General features: G+C 63.9%; 6 protein-coding genes across 6 annotated transcripts; 2 read left to right on the plus strand and 4 right to left on the minus strand.

The window, feature by feature from the left end:
- Nucleotides 1–784: 784 nt before the first annotated feature.
- On the plus strand, nucleotides 785–6,330 carry BBBOND_0200960 (LUXS/MPP-like metallohydrolase containing protein; the record flags this gene model as incomplete). The annotated part of the gene is made up of 10 exons (XM_012911671.1): nucleotides 785–991; nucleotides 1,026–1,100; nucleotides 1,245–1,583; nucleotides 1,619–2,219; nucleotides 2,256–2,545; nucleotides 2,703–2,902; nucleotides 2,939–3,229; nucleotides 3,279–3,559; nucleotides 3,600–5,857; nucleotides 5,893–6,330. The coding sequence occupies 10 exons, from the start codon at nucleotides 785–787 to the stop codon at nucleotides 6,328–6,330; spliced, it is 4,980 nt and encodes a 1,659-aa protein (XP_012767125.1).
- A 12-nt stretch (nucleotides 6,331–6,342) lies between these two features.
- Nucleotides 6,343–9,072, minus strand: BBBOND_0200970 (hypothetical protein, conserved; the record flags this gene model as incomplete). Its single annotated transcript, XM_012911672.1, has 5 exons — nucleotides 6,343–8,097; nucleotides 8,152–8,302; nucleotides 8,340–8,652; nucleotides 8,687–8,843; nucleotides 8,881–9,072. The coding sequence occupies 5 exons, from the start codon at nucleotides 9,070–9,072 to the stop codon at nucleotides 6,343–6,345; spliced, it is 2,568 nt and encodes an 855-aa protein (XP_012767126.1).
- A 430-nt stretch (nucleotides 9,073–9,502) lies between these two features.
- Nucleotides 9,503–9,828, minus strand: BBBOND_0200980 (RNA polymerase small subunit protein, putative; the record flags this gene model as incomplete). Its single annotated transcript, XM_012911673.1, has 2 exons — nucleotides 9,503–9,606; nucleotides 9,654–9,828. 2 exons carry the CDS (start codon nucleotides 9,826–9,828, stop codon nucleotides 9,503–9,505), a joined length of 279 nt encoding a protein of 92 aa, XP_012767127.1.
- Nucleotides 9,829–10,259: 431 nt separating this feature from the next.
- Nucleotides 10,260–11,978, plus strand: BBBOND_0200990 (lysyl-tRNA synthetase, putative; the record flags this gene model as incomplete). The annotated part of the gene is made up of 1 exon (XM_012911674.1): nucleotides 10,260–11,978. One exon carries the CDS (start codon nucleotides 10,260–10,262, stop codon nucleotides 11,976–11,978), a length of 1,719 nt encoding a protein of 572 aa, XP_012767128.1.
- Nucleotides 11,979–12,089: 111 nt separating this feature from the next.
- BBBOND_0201000 (KE2 family protein, putative) lies at nucleotides 12,090–12,492 on the minus strand (the record flags this gene model as incomplete). Its single annotated transcript, XM_012911675.1, has 3 exons — nucleotides 12,090–12,191; nucleotides 12,227–12,350; nucleotides 12,386–12,492. 3 exons carry the CDS (start codon nucleotides 12,490–12,492, stop codon nucleotides 12,090–12,092), a joined length of 333 nt encoding a protein of 110 aa, XP_012767129.1.
- Nucleotides 12,493–12,527: 35 nt separating this feature from the next.
- BBBOND_0201010 (hypothetical protein) lies at nucleotides 12,528–15,093 on the minus strand (the record flags this gene model as incomplete). Its single annotated transcript, XM_012911676.1, has 7 exons — nucleotides 12,528–12,665; nucleotides 12,704–12,818; nucleotides 12,854–12,996; nucleotides 13,040–14,029; nucleotides 14,066–14,206; nucleotides 14,246–14,500; nucleotides 14,542–15,093. The coding sequence occupies 7 exons, from the start codon at nucleotides 15,091–15,093 to the stop codon at nucleotides 12,528–12,530; spliced, it is 2,334 nt and encodes a 777-aa protein (XP_012767130.1).
- Between the last annotated feature and the right edge of the window lie 210 nt (nucleotides 15,094–15,303).

Below are 15,303 nucleotides of genomic sequence, written 5' to 3' on the forward strand. Positions count from 1 at the left end.
CTGTCTTTCGGGGAGGTGGGTTTCAGCTACACGGCCGGCTGACCGCGGAAAGTTGTGAAACACGGCGGCAGCTGCCGACCGCTAGGTGACCATGAACGACACTGCTAGCCCTTCTGGCAATTGCAGCGCATTAATTTAAACTAAGTGAACGCCGCGTCGGTGCGTCGCAGCCGTGCTGCCTTCGCGGCGTAAACACTCTACTGGCGCGTGCGGTGTGCCATGTCGCAAACCCGTGGACACACCCAGAGCTTTGTGCGATTTAAACATGCATGTTTTAATGCGCCGGTGCCTATTTGACGTGACCACGGGCCAGCTTTGCGAGAGGGGCCGCATCAGCGGTCATACGGGCCGCGCGGCCTCGGCCCCGCGAACCGGATCGTACTCGCGACGTGCAATCGGATTCCCCGTCCGATCCCACTGCTAGCAACTCTACGTGGCCAGTGGTGGACGGTTATGTATGTAGACACGCGTGTGTCGTCGTCCATACGGAGTCTTGTGGAAAGGCCGCGTGCCGCCGCAGCCTTCCACGTTCAGGCACGCATAGCATCACGTATATCGCACGTACGCAGTTTTGCACGCCCGTAGGCGTGCCGGTTCGCGCTTTTTTGGGCCGAAATGTGCGACCTTCCACCCCATAACAAGCCGCTTCGCTGCGGGAGCCGGGCGCCGCGGACGCGCGCCACAGGCTTCTATCAGATTCTGGCCGCTATCAGAGGCGCAACCACCTGTTTGCGCACAATAATGTTCCGCTGGGTGCCGTCGGCCCTCTGAGTCGGCTCGCACGATGGGACTGCTTCGGGTCCTCGGCGCCCTGGCCATCGCAATCCACGCCGCTGCGGTGCTGGAGCGCGGCGGCAGCGCGGCCGGTACGGCTATGGCAGTCGCCCTGCGCAGCTGTGAGGGCTGCTGCGATGTGTTGGGCCCCGGGCGCGCGACTCGGGCGCCGCGCGGCGCCGGCGCGTTCATCGGCTCGTCAGCCGCCAAGTGGAAGGTAGGTGGCGGTCCGTGCGCAACAGCAGCTGCAGGCGGGTTCCGGCGCGGTCCTGGACGGCCGTAGGGCGTCCGCTCTAGGCAGGAGTTTCGCGAAGGCGAAAGAAGAGGTGCGCGCTGCGTGAACGAGTGGTTTTGTGCTGTGGTACATGTCGTGTGCGTGTCGGTACGTAGCAGTGGCCGCGAACGGCGGTGGTTCCGGCGTCCGGGCGGGTTGCATTTCGCGTGTTGGATTACCCCTCAATTGCGCAAAGGACCCCGCTTCCACGGATGATGACCTCGACGGAGTGGCCTCCGATGTCTTCGAGGACGAGGTGGGGTACGACGACATCTACGACGAGGATAGCGAGTACGGCAGCGAGGAGGAGGAGGAGGATGAAGAAGATGAAGATGAAGAAGGCTCGACGTCGGAGTACGACTCCGACGAGGAGGCGGGCAACAGCGCCTTCGACTACAACGCCCGCGGGGAGCTGATGCTGCCCAACCTTCCCAGGCTGTCGAGGACGCGCGTGTCCCGTAACCGCCACAAGCTGTTCCGGGGCAGCGTCGTGCACCTCTCCGACCTGGTCTACCCGTTGGTGGTTCACGACAAGGTGGGTGCCCCCGCTTGCGCCGTGACGTTTCGCAGGAATCGTCGGAGTCCGTGCCCGAGGTGCCGGGGCTGAGGCTGATGTCCATTGCGGACCTTGTGAAGGAGGTCGAGGAGGCCCGTAACCTGGGCCTGACGTCGTTCATGATCCACCCCCACATCGACAAGGCTCTGCGCAGCCAGTTCGCCGATGAGGGGCTGAACCCGGACGGGCTGCTGCCGCGCGCGATCGACGCCGTCAAGGAGGCCTTCCCTGACGTGCAGGTGTTCGCCGACGCGAGCGTGGCGCACTTCTCGCTGGACGGCCACGACGGCCTGGTGGAGCCGCAGACCGACTTCATCGCCAACGACGTGTCGGTGAGCCAGGTGGCGAAGCAGGTGACCACGCTGGCGTCCGCCGGGTGCGACGTGGTGTCTCTGAACGACACGCTGGACGGCACCGTCGGTGTGGCGCGCGACGCGCTTGACTTCGAGGGGTTCACCGACGTGTCGCTGATGAGTCGCGCCGGCAAGTTCAACTCCGTGCTCATGGCGCAGCAGCGCAAGCTGCTCGGCATGACCCCGTCGGAGAATGTGCGGCCCGAGAGCTACCTGCATGACGTGGCGGTGGACGAGGAGAGCATCATGAAGGGCATGCAAGGTGCGTTTCCAGCCGACTGCGTCACACCCGCTGCAGATGTGGACGACGGGGCCGACCTGGTCGCCGTGGAGCCCGCCACCGGATTCCTGGACGTCATACGGAACCTCAAGGACCGGCTGCGAAGCCCCGTTGTGGCGGTGCACACGACCGGGGAGTACCGGGCGCTGAAGGCCGCGGCGGCGGCGGGGGTGTTCGACGAGCGCGCGGCTGCGCTCGAGGCCATCCGCGGCCTGCGGCGCGCCGGCGCCGACGTGATCATCTCCAGCTTCTCGAAGGATGTTGCGCAGTGGCTGTTGGAGGATATGCAGACGAACGGGATGGAGCACGTAGCCCTAGGTTTCTAACCTGATGTAATCGTAGCACTTGCTGCCGGCCGCTGCTTTGCGTGATTTTGATTGTGATGGTGATTGTGATTGTATGTGTTTTAGTTGTTTGCCGCGTTGCATGCCCCGTGTCTGCGCACGATACTGACCCGCCTTGCAGCCCGCTGACCCCCTGCCGGAGAACCCGCAAGTGGTGCGCGGGCGGCTGCCCAACGGCCTGGAGTACACGCTGCTGCCGAACGCGAACCACTGCGAGCGACTCGAGGCGTACCTGGAGGTGATGAGCGGCTCCGCGGACGAGCTGGACCACCAGCGCGGCGTGGCTCACTTCTGCGAGCACGTGACCTACATGGGCAGCAGGTGCGTTGCGGCGGGCCCCCGACTCACCACCCGCAGGAAACGGGACGCGCTCGTCGGCCGCGACGTGCGCACGAACGCGTTCACCGACTTCCACCACACGGTGTTCTACGCGTCGTGCCCGTCGTCGATGGAGGGCTGCGGCGGCCGCGAGGGCTCGCTGGAGCGTGCGCTGGAGGCGCTCGCCGACGTCGTCGTGGCGCCCACGCAGTTCACCGCCTCGCGCGTCGAGAAGGAGCGGCAGGCGATCCTGTCGGAGGCGCGCATCATCAACACGCTGGAGTACCGCAAGAACTGCGCCACCGTGGAGGCGCTGCACTCGGAGACCAGGTGGGCTGGCGGCGCGGCCACGGCTAACCCCTTGCAGGCTGTGTCGCAGGTTCCCCATCGGCGACCTCGACGCGTTGGAGCGCTACAGCGTGCAGGACCTGGCCGACTACCATCGCATACACTACCGCCCGTCGAACCTGCGCCTGTTCCTCGTCGGCGACATAGCGCCCGAGTCGGCCATCCGGGCGGTCGAGCGCGTGTTCGCCGGGATGCAGGAGGACCGGGAGCTGGTCGACCGGTACATGCGTGAGCACGCGGACATATACCAAGGCACCGTGAAGGAGTCGCGGTGGGGGCTCCCGCCGGCCAAGCACATCTGGGACCAGCCTGGTACGTTTGCAGCGCCGGGCGCCGTGTAACAACGCTGCAGGCCCGATCGCGCACGTTTGGCAAAACGGCCAAATAAGGAATTTGAGTCTCGAGGTCGTGAGAAAAATGCCGATCCCGACGATTCTCACGTGCGGCGATATGCGTCAGAGCTTGCTGATGAAGCTGGCGTACCGCATCATGTCGCTGAACTTCGACATTCTGCAGCGGGGCGCGGGCTCGCTGGAGTCGGTGGAGGCGAACGACTACGACTGCACCAACGAGGGCTGCCGCGTGCGCTCGTTCGAGTTCCGGTGCGCGCCCTACCAGTGGCGCGACGCGCTGTCGGCCGCCGTGGCGCAGGCGAAGTGCCTCGCCACGCAGGGCGCGACGCACGAGATGTTCTCCCTCGTCAGGGACTCGATGCTGCTCGACTGCTCGCGGCTGGACAGCGCCAAGGCGGACAACCGCGACGTCATCGCCGGGCTGATGGACGCGGCGACGTGCGGGCGCACGGTGATGCTTCCGGACGCCGAGAAGGAGCTGGTCACCGACATGCTGCACAGCGTCCGCCTGGACGACGTGAACGACATGGCGTCGCGGCTGTTCCCGTGGTCGTCCGGGGAGAGTTTCTCGGGGATCCACCTGATTTGCTCCACGCCTCCTCCTGACCCGTCCATCGGCTACGACGGCGTGACGGAGGAGCTCGTCGCCGACGCCTTTGAAAGCGAGTGCCGCGAGCCGCTCTCCGCCGCGGCGCTGAACCCCAACGTCAACACGCCGTCGCAGCTGCTGAGCGACGAGGAGCGCCGTGAGGTGGTCGGGCGTCGCCCGTACGGCGAGGCGCCGTCGTTCGTCGCCAACCCCATGCTGCCGAAGGAGCGGTACGCTCGCCCGGAGGAGCCGCGGGACGAGGTGCTGAGGTCGCTGGCCGTCGGCGGCGACCTCCGTCTGGTGTCGGAGCGGTACATCGACGCTGTGCGCGACTCGTTCAAGCTGCGGTCCGACATCGAGTACATCACGGAGAACACGGAGACGCCGTCGGAGCTGTCGCGGATCGGCGAACGGCTAACTGAGGGGTCCAGCCACCTCGTAAACGAGCGAGAGCACGGCAAGTACACCCAGGCGCTGGCGAACCTGCGCAAGCCCCTGGCGTCGACGCTGGACCCCGGCGACGTGCTCTACCGCGAACGGCCGGGCCCGGCCGGCATCCACCTGCTGACGCTCGGCAACAGCATCCGTGTGAACCTGCGCGTGGGCGAGGGCGACCAGATGGCCATGAAGGCCGTGATCCCCATTGAGTACGACTACTGCAACCAGGAGGCGCTGCTGCGGCGCAAGCGCGAGCTGCTCCTGGCGGCCAACGCGATGATGGAGGGCGGCGCCATGGGCAGCCTGAGCCGGCTGCAGGTCGAGATGTTCTGCAGCCAGCACCTGATCGACGTGATGATCGGGGCCAACGAGGACTACTTCTCGATCGAGATGTCGTTCCCCTACGGCCGGCAGGGCCGGCGCGGCGGCAACCTCGAGAGCGCCCTGCAGATAATGCACGCGCTGCTGCAGCACCACCGCATCGAGCCGGACGCGCTGGCGCGTGCCAAGGACAAGCTGCGCCGCGACCGCGACGTGTATGCGCAGGATCTCCAGGCGTACGGCACCGCCGACCTGGTGTCCGCCATGAGCGAAGGCAAGCTGACCTACCACAACCTGGACATGGCGGCCATCGGCGAGTCCAAACTGGAAAACATCCAGGCCACGTTGGACGGGATCTTCAAGCGCGGCGCCGTCGAACTCTCGATGTCCGGCGCGTTCGACCTGCAGGCGGCGAAGTCACTGCTGCTGCAGTATATCGGCACCGTGCAGCTGCCCGAGTCGACGGCGCCCGCACCGGACCGCTACCAACTCTGGCGGCACTACGACACCGCAAGCGACGATGCGGCTGACAAGGGCGCCCGGTTCACCACTGTCCAAGACGACGCCGTTGGCCCCGCTTCCACTGGCGGAAGCGGATCGGAGGCGTCCGACGCCCCGGCGAGCCCCGAGGAGCGGCACCGGCTCATTTTGGTGCCGGACAACCAGGAGCGCGCCATGGTGCTGGTGGGCGGCTACGCCCCGAACGCCAGCGGGATCATGCCGGACGGGACTCACATGGCCGACATCATGCACGCGGAGCTGTACGCGACCTTGGCGACCGACAGGGACGTGAACAACAACGTGGAGAAGCTGGTGCGCACGGCGAAGGAGCTGTGGCTGCACCCCGCGTTTCCCCGCGCCGCGTGCGCGCTGCTGCAGGAGATTCTCAACAACCGCTCGTTCACCGTGGTAAGCTTTGCGTGAGCCCCCTTCATCGCACTCAGCTGCGCGCGGAGAAGCACCTGACGTACGAGTCGAACGTCGACTTCGTGCTGTACGACGTGCAATTCGCAGGCTATTTCGTGATCTCAGTGCACTCGTCGTTCGACAAGTCGGAGTCTATCCTGGAGGAGACGCGCAACCTGGTGGCCGAGCTGCGGGCTGGGATCAGGCCAGTCACGGAGCACCATCTGCAGCGCGCGCGGGACCAGGTGGTTGCGCGCCTGCGCAAGGACAGGACCGCCCACCGCCACTGGGTCGGCGAGCTGCTGGGGACGCAGAGCCGTCGGGTGCCGCTAAAGAGTTCATTATTCTGCACTGAGTTCGAGCGGGTGCTGCGCCGCATCACCTTGGACGACGTGCACCTGATGTTCGGGTCGAACGCCTTCGGCTTCGGCGAGGAGCACATGTGGAGCCGCGTCGTGCACACGGCCGTCGGCTAGCAGCGCGTGCCGCTACCAGCCGCTCCTGTCGTCACGCGCGGCGCGCGCCCACCGGCCGGCAATCTCGAAGAGCGGGATGAAGTTGTAGCGGGCGGTCAGCTCGTTGACCTGATCGACGGGCAGGCCGCAGGTCCCGGAGTTGATCTCCATTGCCATCTTGTCCAGTGCGGTGAGGACGTAGAGCAGCGATTCCGTCGGGACGGCGGTGGGCCTCGTGTGGATGCTGGACTTCAGCCGGGGGCGCCTGAGCAGCCCCTGCATCCAGACCTTGAGGCGCGCGGCGAGGCAGAACTCGAGCGAGTTCGTCTCCACCGCGTCCCAGCACGCGATGCCGACGCGCCCCATGAGGAACGAGACCTCCGTCAGCGCCCCGCGGTCGAGCCCCCGCACGTTGCGTGCCACGTGCGCCGAGAAGAGCACGCCGAATAGCATGTCGACACATAAGCTTGCGGCGCGGTCCGCTGCCAACTCAGCAAAGAAGTAAATCATGAACCGCAGCGTCGAGGGCATCGTGGCCACGTCGGACGACTGCACGAGCTTGTTCACGACGTGGGACGTCGCCTCCTCGGCCGCGTGCCTCGCGTCGGCGTTGTCCGCGACGAACGCGTGCAGGCAGTCGCAGTATAGCTTTACCCACTCGATCGATTCCTCGCAGCCGTAGCGCTCGTGCAGGAATATGAAGTTCAGAATCTCGCTTATGCAGCTCGAGCTGCGCATCAGCATGCAGAGGCTGCTCTGGCTGAGGTCCTGTATCTCGAACTCGCAGGCGTTGGTCACCAGCGTGTCCATCTCCTCGAAGTAGTTGGCCAGCGTCGCGACGTGCCTGATCACGTGGTTCTTCTCCGGGATGCGCACCGCGCGGATGAAGTGCAGCAGCGTCGCCATCCCGCCCTCGGAGAGCAGCGTCCACACCGGCTCCAGGACGTGGTCCTGCACCGCCAGCACCAGCTGGGAGGGCTGCGGCTCGGGCGCTGGGCCCGTCGGGGACGCGGCGCCGTCCTCCGTGCGCGCCGCGCCGACCGCCACGCTGTGAGGCACTCCGGTCAGCTCCATGGGCTCGTTCTTGAGGATCGAGTCGATCTTGCTCTTCAGACTGACGCGCTCGCCCTGGACGTGGCTGACGCCGTCGCCGAGGTCCTCGAAGAGGTTGGTGCGCGTGAAGTCGCCGGCCACGGCGGCGTCGGAGGCGCCCGCGTTCGCGGTTGCGCCGCTGCCGATGGCCTGCTGCAGCGGCATGCGGCTCAACTCGGTGCCGCCGACGAGCACCAGGCGCTGCGTCATCCAGAAGGGGAGGTTGGAGACGCTGACCCTGCAGTCCGCGCCGAGCATCTTGTCGACCAGCAGGTCGTACTTCTTGCGGTTCGTGATGAAGTCGGCGTGGTTCAGCGAGAGCAGCAGGTGCGCCATGGAGCTCTCCAGCCAGTCGATGAGGAGCAGCTCGGTCTCGGCCTCGCGCCGGATGGCCTTGAGGTACTGCAGCTTGCGGGCGCGCATGCCGTCCAGCCGCTCCAGCAGCATCGAGGTGGCGTTGTCGATCTTCTCGCGCACGTTGTTGAAGTTCGCGTAGATTTGCGACAGCAGGTCGTGGCGGTTCCGGATCCGCCCCATGATGGTTTCCATGCGCCGCTTCAGGACGGCGTCGCTCTCGGACGTCTTGCGCGTGGCGCACTCGTACGCGTCGAGGGTCGACATCAGCGGGTGGTCGAAGAAGGACGGGTCGGAGTGCGCGTCGAAGAGTATGCAGTGGCTGCAGAGGGCGCGGTTGCACTGCGCGAGCGTTAGCGGCGGGGCCGGCGGGGCCGGCGGCGGCCGGGCACCTACCTGTAGGCAGACCACGTCGATGACCTCCGAGGGGTGCGACTCGCACAGCCCGAATTGCACCGGCGACTTGGACGTCGCCACGCGGGTGTGGCGCGCGAATATGGGCGTCACCGAGTGCTGCTTGGCGTCGCAGGCGTTGCAGAAGTGTGCCCTGCGCACGGTCAACCAACGCAACGGCCGGCACTTACTTGTCCGAGTGGCAGTACCACTGGGCCGCGGCCGACTCACACATCTCGCAGACGGGCTCCGGCACCTCGATCTTGACCGGGGTGAACTCGAACTCCACGGCGGCGCACAGCAACGCCTGCCGCTCGGAGCTTATGCGATAAAGCGCGTTGTAGAACGCGGGCTCGGTGTTGGTGCACAGCTCCAGGGAGTCGTAGCCGGCCGGCACCCTGCGCTTCAAGAACGCGTCGTGGTCCCCCGCCTCTGGAGTGTGCGACATCGTGCGGCCCACGGCGACGCGGAAGAGCAGCATGCGGTACGAGCCGGTAGGGTTGCCTGAGGCCGGTGAACGCCCAGCGGCGCGACTTACCCTGGAAGCCTAACGGAGGCGATATGGTGCCGGTCTCGAACAGCTGCTGCGTCACGTCCACCGACATGGTGCCGCGCTTGGCGCAGTCGTCGAACGACTGCGGAGGCTCCATGCGGTTCATGTCCATCCAGACCGGGAGGATGGAGCCCTGGTAAAGCTGCGGCCGGTTAGAACGCCAGGACGGTATCGCTCACCTCCGCAGAGCTGCTCTTGAAGCGGGCTTCGTCTTCCGGACTGGCGAGCGCGAACGCCTTGGTGACGTGCAGGTCTGCAGTGTGGAACGCCAGCTGCAGCAGGTACTCCAGGTACGTCAGCTCGTGCATGTCCTCGATGGGCTTCGGCTGAAACGGCACGCCGTTCGCCGTTCTGCGCGCCATGTCTGCCATCGCGCCCGGATGCGATGCTCACGGCGGGACCGTCGCGATGGTTGGCAGGCTGCCAGAGCTCGGCCGTCACGCCACTGGCGCAGTCATCACGCCGACGCCTTCATGCCGCCCATGTGGATGCAAAGCGGCTGTCACGTGTGGATGTGTGCGGCCGTTTTCCCGCGGTTGAGGTTTGGGTCCCTAGGGTACCGATGTGCAGTGTCTACGGAGCAGACATCAGCGCTGGATACCGAAAACGGCACGTGAAACATTCTACATTCGCATTAGAGTTAATGTGTGAGGTAGCGTACGTCTTCACGCCACCGCAGGGCTTGCACGTGGCCGCCGGCATTCCGGCGGCGATGGGTCACGCAAACACCGGCGTATGGCACGCGTGATGGATTGCCACACACAGCTCAGCTGGCAGCGGCAGCCGCGTGCCGCTGTTGCCTCAGGCGGCGTCGCTGTAGGACTCCGCGCCCGCCTCGACGAAGGCGTCCGTGAGCAGGTCGCAAATCTCGACGAGCTCGTCCAGGCACTCCCCGAAAACCTTCACTGCGGGAACACCTAGCGATCATTGTTTGCCGGCGGTGTTAGCTTACCGGTGGTCTGAATACGGATGTTGACTTCGGGCTGCATCGGATGCGGTACGGAGTACCCCGCGAAGACCACGTCCTCGCGCTCGACCAGCAGCGTGCGCAGGGTGTTGCCCAGCGTGTGGTCCTCGTTCTCGATGCTGAACGTGATGTTCGGCGACGTCGTGTCCACCTTGTCCATCGTGAGCGGCCGTCAGGGTTCGGACGGCGTGGCTCGCGGGAAGATGCTGCAGTGATTGTATGCCTGTCGTTCTACATTAATTGGTTGTGGTTGGCGGCTCGGCGCCGTTGACCCTACGTGGGTGATTCCGCAGGCAGCGACCTTCCGCGCGGCGGCGAGCGGCGGTTACTAGGGCACACATTGCCGCACTCCCGTCGTAGAATACGTAATTTACGATCAAATGGCGCGTCAATGCCGATGAAGGACGGCCGGCCGCACTTTTGCGCGGGATTCCACGCACGCCGACGGCGGTGCCGTGATGACGCCGCTTGACGGGAACGGCCTCAGAAACCGCTCTATACATGGTAGCGGCTGCGTTGGCGCTACGGCTGATCGGCTGTGCCGCCTGCCTGTCGGTTTGTGGTTATCGCAGCTCCCGGAAGGGAGCGTCCATGGCATTCGCAACTCCAGGGAGAATATGCGGGACACGAACAAGGTGTGAGGGGTCAGCCCGCCCTGTAGACATACTGGGGGTGCCTTCGCGATTGTATGCGTCGGATCCGGTGGGTCCCGCCACTTCAACGGCTACCGAACATGCGGTGAATCCTACTTCATCCGCCGAACGTGCAGCGACTCTGCCGAACGGCTCAGCTGATGATGGCTCGGGCTACGATGCGGAGGCGCTGGCTGCCGCTTTCACCCACGGAGCCAGCGCGCCGATGCTGCGGCAGATCAGCAGCCGTCTGGCGAAGATGCGGACCATCAAAGGAGATCTGCGTGTCGACCCGTACCCCGAGGTGAGCGAGGAGAGCGCTCGTACGGTCGTCGACGTCGGCCGCATTGCAGCCGCTCACGCCGATCTTGGTGACGGGGAAGAGGTGGAATCTATAAAGTACCGCGTGCGCGGGCGCATCAAGTCGATCCGATTTGACGGCTTGTTTGTGGTAATCGAGGACGTCAAGGGCCACGGCCTGCAGGTCATGTTCAGACGCCACCAGGACATCGCGGTCGGCGGCGCGTCGTTCAGCGCCAACCGTGTTGGAGATGTGCTCGATATCGGCGACATCATACTTGTAGAGGGGCACCCGAAACGCACGGCCACGGGCGAGATGACGTTGGTGGCACACTCCTTGGGGGTGCTCGCCAAATGCCTGCTGCCGATGCCCGACGGCTTCCACGGCCTGAAGGACGTCGATACGCGACAGCGACTGCGCCACCTGGATATAATGACGTCCGCGGAAACTAAGCGGCTGCTACAGCAACGGTCGCACATGGTCTGGATGCTGCGCCAGTTCCTCCACGGCCGGGGTTATGTGGAGGTCGAGACGCCGGTCCTCTACCACGGGTACAGCGGCGCGCAGGCTACGCCGTTTGTGACGCGCTCGGAGGCGCTCGACCAGCGGCTGTATCTCAGGATCGCGCCCGAGTTGTTCCTGAAGCGCCTGGTCACCGCCGGCCTCGCCGATAGGGTCTTCGAGATCGGCAAGTGCTTCCGCAACGAGGGAACGAGCACGCACCACTCCCCCGAGTTCACGATGCTCGAGCTGTACCAGCAGATGGCGGGCATGGGGGACATGATGCGGATGACGGAGGAGATTGTGGCGACGGTCGCAACGGGGCTGCGCGTCGCCGTCCCCAAGTTCACGACCAAGTCGATGAGCGCGCTCATAGAGGAACATGCAGGGGTCAAGGTGGAACAGTGCAGCAGCGAACAGCTGGTGGCCGCGCTGGCGGAGAGAGGCGTGGACGAGACGGCGTTGCACGACACGACTTGGGGCGGCCTGGTTTGCGCCCTTTTCAAGCATGCCGTCGAGGGCAAAATACTCGAGCCCACGCACGTCACAGCGCTACCCGCCGACTCATCGCCACTGGCGGCGGTTGACGCGGACGGCGTCCACGGACGCGTGTTCGAGTCGTACCTCGGCGGCCTGGAGTTCGCGCACGGATGCACCGAGGAGTGCGACCCCGTCAAGCTCCTGCGCAAACTGGATCGCTGCAGGCAGGAAGGGCTGAGCAGCTCGAGGGACACCGAGTTCCTCAACGCCGTGGCGTACGGAATGCCGCCCACAGCGGGGCTAGGCATCGGGATCGACAGGCTCCTGATGGCCCTCACCGGGGCAACCAGCATCAAACACACGCAGACATTCCCGCTGCTGAAAAATGTAGAATAGACATTTGCGATAGCCACGCGTGGCGTTTACATTGGGGGGGGGTTGTTTGACGTGGCAGCGCGTAGGCGCCGACGGGCGCGGCGGCTGCCAGACACGCAGGCCCGCGGTTGCCTACGGCGCGTCGGCAGCCGTCCCGAGTGACCTGGTGATCTTGGAAACCTCCTCGTTGATGAAGTTGAGCTGCTCGTTGTACGTCTTGTGCAGCTCGTCCACCTGCACAGCGTCGTACGGGCACGCGACCAACGAACCTTCTGCGCATACGTCGTCAGCGCCGGGCGCACCTCGGCGACCGTCCGCTCCACCGCGACGCGGCCGACGATGCGGTAACAACGGCGGTCATCTGGCAGCGACTCCAGAGTCCGCAGCACCAGCCTGCGAGGAATCACACACCCGAACGACGGACCTACTTGTGCTCCGCGGACTCCTGCGATAGGTCGTCGAGCTGCCCGAGCAGCCTCAGCCGTTCCTTCTCCAGCTTTTTGAGCGCCTCTTTCTTGCCCTCAACGCCTTCCATTGTTTGTGACGGTACGCGCCTCGCGCGACGCGCAGTCAGGGGCCGCACGTGGGCGGGGAGGCGCTAGACACCCGAGCCAGACGACGGGCGACGTGCTTGCAAATTTTCGCGTACGCGTCCTTGACGTCGGAATACAATCCTCGCTGCAGGTCGCGCTCGCCCTGGTCAATGGACTGCAGCGACATCACCTCGCAGTACGGGTCGAACTCACGTAGAACGGGCCGCGATACTTGTTAAACAGCATCGCGTGGTAAAGCGTGCAGCGCTGCTGGGGCGAGGAGAGTCGGATGGTCAGCGGCAGCAGCCGCTGCTCCGAGTCTCCCTTGCTGCACGACCTGACGGCCACAGTACGCACGCTTACCACTTGTACGCTAGCGTAACCTCGAGGCAGCTGGCGGGGTCGGGGTACGGCTCGGGTTGCTGGGAAGGCTCGTAGCAATCCTGCACGTCTATCCGCGTCCACTTGAGCTCCAGCTCGACCTCATCGTTCCAGAGATAGAGTCCCTACGAGCACGTTATCGGTTGGGGAAGCTGGGGTTAGACGCACCGCACAACGGCACTGTAGCTGTACTTCGACAAAATCCTCATCGGGTTTGGTTGGACCGGGCGTTGCGGGTCCGGCCGCGGCGTTCGGACCCGGTGGTAGGAGGCCCTGCTGCTTGGCTTTGACGAGTGGTTCGGCCTTGCTGGCCGTAACTGGGCTGACGCTTTTCGCAACGGCTTTGGCCGGCACGTTCCTGCCTTTGTCCGGCCGCGCCTTGCCAAAGATATTCTTGAAAAATCCGCGCACCCTGCCCATGCGAGGAGCCTCAGGCGGCGGCTTAGCGGCGCCCCCCGCGGCCGCCTTCGGGGGCGGCGTTGCTTTGGCAACCTTGGGGGGAGGCTTGGCCTTTGGCGCCGTAGGAGCACTGTCGGCAGTGGCAGGCTGTTGCTTTTTCGCCGGGCGGTCCTCAGCTTTTCCGGTTTCCTGCGTCACGGGTTGGTGCCATGTGGCGAGGGTGACGCCGACCTCGGCTCCAGGCTGCGCGGCGTCCGAGGCATCCCTAGATGCTGATGCAGCTGAATCACGCGCTCCGTCACTGTCACACAGCACTGTTGCTGAATCAGCGCTCAAGAGACTCTTCGTGTGGAACAGTTCCGGGTCCTCGGTGGGACGCGGTGCGCCACTGCGGGGGGTCGCAGTGCCAGCGTTGCCTTCCAACTCTCCCAAGAAGTCTGAGTTGTCGTCGGCGTAGCTTCCAAAGGAGCCGGTGCTCTCATACGTCACGGCGGGCTGTATAGCGGTCTCCATAGAGGCCGTGACTGAGTCTCGTATCCCCTTATTATCCACATTCTCGCCGCTCAGCTCCTCCACGCTGTCTCCGGGCAGATGAAGAGATCGTGCGGATGACTTTATTTGCATTAACGACAGTTTAGTAGACAACCGTCTGTCGAAGTTATCCGTCCCACCCGTGGGAGCGAAGGGCAACTTTTTGAGGTGGGCGGCGATCGCACGGAATTGCTTGGCGCAGATGAGGACATTGTGCGCTTCATTGTCCTGTCATATCAATGTGGAACGTCTTGATGCGCATACCTTCGAAACGTTGAGGAGGATGTTGTGAGCCAAGACGTTGCTGAAACGGACGGGGCCGCGAGTGGCGGTCGTAAAAACAAACTTGCGGTTGACTCCCGTGCCCACTGCCTTATACACCCGCAACTGCACGTAGCGGCCGATCTGTATTCAACGTAAACATGAATGTATTAGGAACCGTACCGTCCAATCGTTAAGGTAAAATATGTCGTTACTACACGAAGCTGCAGGGTAGAACTCGCCTGGGTCACCTCGATGAGTCGACAGGTACCATTCGGCACGGTAGACGGAAAATGGATGCATCTGAGGCTTACGCATGCTGCGAAAACTGACGTAGCTGGCCGCCTCGAGGGGGCCCTCCATTATTACAGGGTAGTCGGTACTGAACTCGGCAGGTGGATCACCCAGCCCCTGATCATTGTCGCCACAGGTTATCCCCTAACGCACATATGACGCGCTACAACTCACACGGGCCATACCAATTGAGTTAGGAAGTCGCCAGCTGCTGACGCGTAAAAGTCGTCACGGACAAGGCGATAGCTTTTGCAAACTGAGTTGGGTCCTTTGTCCACCGTATTGCTGCATGCAGCAGCCTTGGGGCCCAGCGATGCTCGGAAGTTGGTGCTGAGGCTGCCGTAATTGTACACAGGGACGCCGAAATGGAGTTGGACGCTGCTACACAACTGGTCGCACTCCTCCGTTGTCGGCAGCCCAAATCGCAGCCACCCCCCTTTGTCGGAAGACAACTGCAATTCGAATACCTGTACAAGTTGCAGACAATGCCGACATAAACTCACATCACTATGGGTGACCGACCCCGAATGATGGCTAGGGTCATTGCTAAGAACGCGGCGCTGGAAGCTTAAGACATCCTTCACGTCTATGCGACGAATCGGCCGCAGGTTGTGGTCGAGAACGGCAATCGACCGATATGGATTAACGGATAGACAAAGGTAGTACAGATGCGACTGCTGTCCAAAAAGGACCTGGTACATACGACCAGTGCCGCTGCTCGTCGACGAGGGACGCATGGCTCAACTGGGAATGAGCACATTCCTCCGAGCAACTATCAAAATACACGTGATGTGTTGTTAATCCATATGGGTGGTACTCATTTCAGCTACAAAATGCTACGAATGTAGGCAGACGCGACCTCGACATGTGTAGCGTCGCGAGTTCATCAAGAGAACCAAGGGAAGGAGGCACGAAGGTTAGCTCGGCTATCACGCGAAGTGCGTTGC

The sequence above is a fragment of the Babesia bigemina genome (assembly GCF_000981445.1).
Source record: "Babesia bigemina genome assembly Bbig001, chromosome : II".
In the NCBI taxonomy this organism is placed as follows: Eukaryota; Apicomplexa; class Aconoidasida; order Piroplasmida; family Babesiidae; genus Babesia; species Babesia bigemina.